Raw genomic sequence first — 4,303 nt, 5'->3', positions numbered from 1 at the left:
CCCTGTTTTGATTATTGTTCCCCTGTTTGTTTTAGGCAGAAATCCAGTCCGCAGTTAAAATGAGTAACCTAGTTTCAGCATGTTATCTTCTACTAGTACTCTTTCTCTTCCAAATATCTGGCAGCAAAAAAGATGCATCATATTTCGGCTAGCTGCGTGTGCAGGAGGAGTTCTGGTGAGCAGTACTAGATGAACTTAGTTTTAAGTTACCACCTAAAATAATATATGTTCCTCTGCTAGCCATATTAGTTGTAACCTGAATAGCCAGGGCAATTGTTTCAGCTTCGCTTGCAGCACACTCTCAGCCTTTGTTTGCTTTATGACGATTTGATCTTCCCTTCCTTTGTTAGCACTAGCTAAATTACTGGTTCATAAACAAAGCTTTAGAATGGATTGCAACTTCAATTTCCGTGGTTAACTTTTGTTTTTGTGTTGTTTTCCTGGTTTCTTATAGACATGCCTATTGAAATTTCTGAATAAGCTAAACTGCCTCTACAGTAAAATGGAGGGTGTTGGCTAAAATTATTTTTCTGTAGTAGTGCATGAATTATGGGTTTCATGCCAACACATATATGTTGGTGGAGCTGCCATACAAGGGGAGAAACATGGAACACATGAACTACTGCCATAAAGGATACTGGTAGAAGTATTGTTGACATGAGGCGTGAAACAAGATTTGCAAGTAGTAGTAGGCATTGCGTAAGAGGATCATAAATGACAAATCGCTCAACGAGAGGACAATACATAATTATAGCAAAATATTAAACACACCTGACACATGGGAGCCTTGAATTCTATGCCGGCCCATGAACACACAAACACACCGGTAGCAGCACACCAGATTAGCAAAGCAAGGACAAATGTATCCGGCGAACAAGAAAACATGTATGCAACGATATACGTACCAGAGCTACAGTAGCTCACATGCAAGCACGCACGCAAGCACGCAATCTAGATTGTAAAATCAATCAACCACACACCCGGCCAAATCCTTGCACACCTGGCACTTATGGTTTGACGGTGTTGTCATCATTGTCTGGCGGCATCTGAAGCTTGTCGGCCAAGCTCTTGCCCCCCTTGAGCGAGAGCACGAGCCAGACGAAAGTGAGGAATTCTCCACCTTCACCCAAGCTCTTGGCATGCAGGTAACCCTGGACATGCTGGCGGAGTAGCAGAGCATGCCCGGCCACACTCGGTACATCAGCATCCAGCGCCTATGTGTTGGCATCTTTAGCAACTCTTTCGCAAGCTTGCATGCCTCAGTGATGTGGAAAACTTCATCATGTTCACTCACTGACTTGTCCACTATGTCGTCAATGAGCTTCTTTACTTCCTCTCTTTGGCTCAGCTTATACTTCTTCAACAAAAAGCAGGTTTTTACTTCCTCCATAGCTTCGGAGATCAGATGGTGCCTGCTGCCGGTCAGCAGCATCTCAGGGTTCAAATTCAGCAGGTGCGCCATGTAGTTGGATATTGCAACTGTGCACTTCATATGAAGACGTAATGCTGGGTCCAACCTATCTTCTTGTTGTTGCTCTTCGTGTCCTTGTTGTTGTTCCTCTTGGATTTCTTCTGCAGCTATTCCTTCTGCCCCTTCTCCTTCTGATGATATTTCTTCTGCTCCTCCTTCTGCTGCTATTTCTTCTTCTCCTCCTACCCGGCCTTCTTCACCACCATCAGCGACAGAGGAGGCGTCGTCAATGCAGCGTAAGCATAGATCGGTGGCGATGTGCCATAGGAGGACGCTCCGGTCGAACGAGACGCACAAGATTTTTTTGGCCTCCGCGCCACAATGTTTTTGCATCTCATTGCTTATAGCCCAGTTCCTTGAATTGAAGATCCTGTAACTGGCGAAGTCTCGGTTTCCTGCATCCACCAGATCTGCAATCACAGTTTGTGTGACTATTCTGTACAGGCCACCAAGTTCATGCCTGGAATAGCAGTTGAAGCCCAATCGCCTGGCACACATGTATACCCACCCGATGCTCTTCTCACCTTCCCAAAGAGCAGCATCTATGAGGTTATAGCTGGGCACCGTCTTGCACAGAGCTGGAACTTGTGTCCTAGACATGAGCCGGTATAGCAGCTGGCGGATGAAGACCGCGAAGACATCCAGCGCGGCGGTGAGGCAGAAAATGATGTATGTTATCTTCACGTCAGCATGCTTGTACGGGTGCTTGTTGCTGGTTGCATATAGCGTCAGGGTGGCAATGTGCAGGATCGGGACCACCAACCGATGATAAAGCAGGTAGATAGGAGTGGCAACCACTTGCTCTCTGGTGTAGTTGAACTCGAATGCACTGCGCATCAGGCGTGGCAACGTTTTCTCAGCAACGGGCAGAGGTGGCAAAACATCCTCCACCATGAGAGCTTTCTTTCGCGCTACCAGCTCCTTGGCAGCAGCTAGCAGTGACATGTCTGAAAGTACCATTAAGATTTTGTCTGCCTCCGTCAAGGGCACCACCATCCAGTTTGGCTGATGCCTGCCGCTCTCCATCCAGCGCCATCGCCGTAGCAGCTCGGTGAATCTGCCTGACCGATTTCTGCTGCCACCCTCCTCCCCAACCATTGAAAAATGACTTTGTGGCATCCTGCTGTTGAAGCAACTGCTCTCCTTGAACAAGAAGTTCATGCACTCCCTCCATTTGGATGGCTTTTTTGCTCCTCACCCCCAGGCCGATAGAGCCGCCAGTCTCTTGCTTTTAGCTCTGTTGAGAGCCCATGGCTTCTCGCTGAAGCTGAGGACCCCGACCACGAAGAGAAGAATTGCAGCCGCCAATAGCTTCCGGTCACTGGAGCTGTGCCAGGACTTGTAGAAGGCGTACAAGGCGACCGCGACCTGGCACACCAAGGTCACGGTGTGCCTCCTCCACAGTTCATTGTCTTCCATCTCGTAGCTAGTCATTTCCTCCTGCCCACCAAGGTGGATGAGAAGGATTGGAGCCCATAGGACCTCCAGGATGCTTGACTGCTCTTTCATCCCGCCACAGTTACTGGTCCTTACGTGGCGGTTGAAGAGGGTTGCAAGCGCGTAAATCGCCAGAGGATCGCTGGAAATATATGCCAGCCAGATGCATGTCCTGAAGACGGGTCGGATGGTGTACTTGCGCATAGGGGCGACCAGCAGGAGGAACCACTGGAGGCCCAGACTGCCCAGGACGAGGATACGTAGCTGCCAATCATCCCACCATCGCAGAAGCAAACCACTCCAGAGATCAGACATCTCCCTTCCCTCTCTCTTGGTATGTTGTACGTAGGTGTATCGCTACCCTATGTTTGTTTATCACAACAAGCACTCAAGCAGACAAGTAATTTCAAGGGGCTGTCAGTCATTGTCGTTGGCGTCATGCATGCTGTCAAAGCCAAAAGAAAAAGGGGTAAAGGAAGGCAAAAGAAAAAGGGATAAAGGAAACACTAAAAGAAGAGAGACGCTCTTCACGGGAACACCAGTTGTGTTTGTGTTCACTGCTTCAGTGGAAGAAGTTGGACTGCGTTTGTTTTCACTGCTTGGGCTATATGGAAGGAGTCGAGGAGAGGAGTGCCCGCACTTTTTACAACAAATTCACTCCAGTTGCTCAGGTCGTAAATCAATCAACTAAAGGTGGATGTGGATTTTTGGCTATGTAAAATTTAGTTTTTCTCTGTCTTGCAGGCAGGCGGCAGCTCTTGCGCCTTGCTTTGCTTTGTAATTTTTCGCTTTGTTTCTGGTTTGGGGACGCCGTCTCTTGTTTTTGGTCGTGCGTGTACTGTGGATCTCTGCCCTTACTTCCTTCTCTAATTATGAGGCATGCAGTCCTCCTGCATGTTGATTTGAAAAAAGGAAATACTAAAAGATAAAGTCGATCGACATGCCCTGTATTTTATGTACGGCCACGACTTTACTGTCCCAGCCTTCTTCTAGCCATCTCTTTATTTTGGACTTTATTTCCGCATCAAACTTTGAATTGTCTACCAATTGAAAGTGCACTCCGGTAATAGCCATGTGATCCGAACAGATTTTTTTTAATTCAACCATCCAGAAATCAAGTATTTCCACTTCTCAAATGTCTTATAATACTAACATACATAGTATCGAAAGCAACGCTATTTCTCCCCGCCTAGCCCCGTCTCAGTGGTGCATCTAGCATCGCCGGAGGGCATGTGGAGGTGTGTTTTTGGTGGATCTCATGGGATTCGGTCGGTGCTTGTCTATGGTGGATCTATTCTGATACGGTCTTCGTTCGTCTATGTTGGTATGTCTTCAGGTTGGATCCTTTCGATCTACGCGTCTTATCAATTGCGGTGGTTGCTGTTCTGGTGCGCT

General features: G+C 47.6%; 1 protein-coding gene across 1 annotated transcript; it reads right to left on the bottom strand.

Annotated features, from left to right (window-relative positions):
* Positions 1–2,643: 2,643 nt before the first annotated feature.
* On the bottom strand, positions 2,644–3,966 carry LOC119278493. The gene has a single exon (XM_037559838.1). It carries the CDS (start codon positions 3,221–3,223, stop codon positions 2,666–2,668), a length of 558 nt encoding a protein of 185 aa, XP_037415735.1. The 5' UTR covers positions 3,224–3,966; the 3' UTR covers positions 2,644–2,665.
* Positions 3,967–4,303: the final 337 nt, after the last annotated feature.

Source organism: Triticum dicoccoides, chromosome 3B (assembly GCF_002162155.2).
Source record: "Triticum dicoccoides isolate Atlit2015 ecotype Zavitan chromosome 3B, WEW_v2.0, whole genome shotgun sequence".
Classification (NCBI taxonomy): domain Eukaryota; kingdom Viridiplantae; phylum Streptophyta; class Magnoliopsida; order Poales; family Poaceae; genus Triticum; species Triticum dicoccoides.
This window is presented reverse-complemented; position numbering and strand designations above follow the sequence as displayed.

Coding starts and splice junctions, on each gene's coding strand:
- LOC119278493 (XM_037559838.1), bottom strand. CDS start 3,223: ATGTCTGATCTCTGGAGTGGTTTGCTTCTGCGATGGTGGGATGATTGG.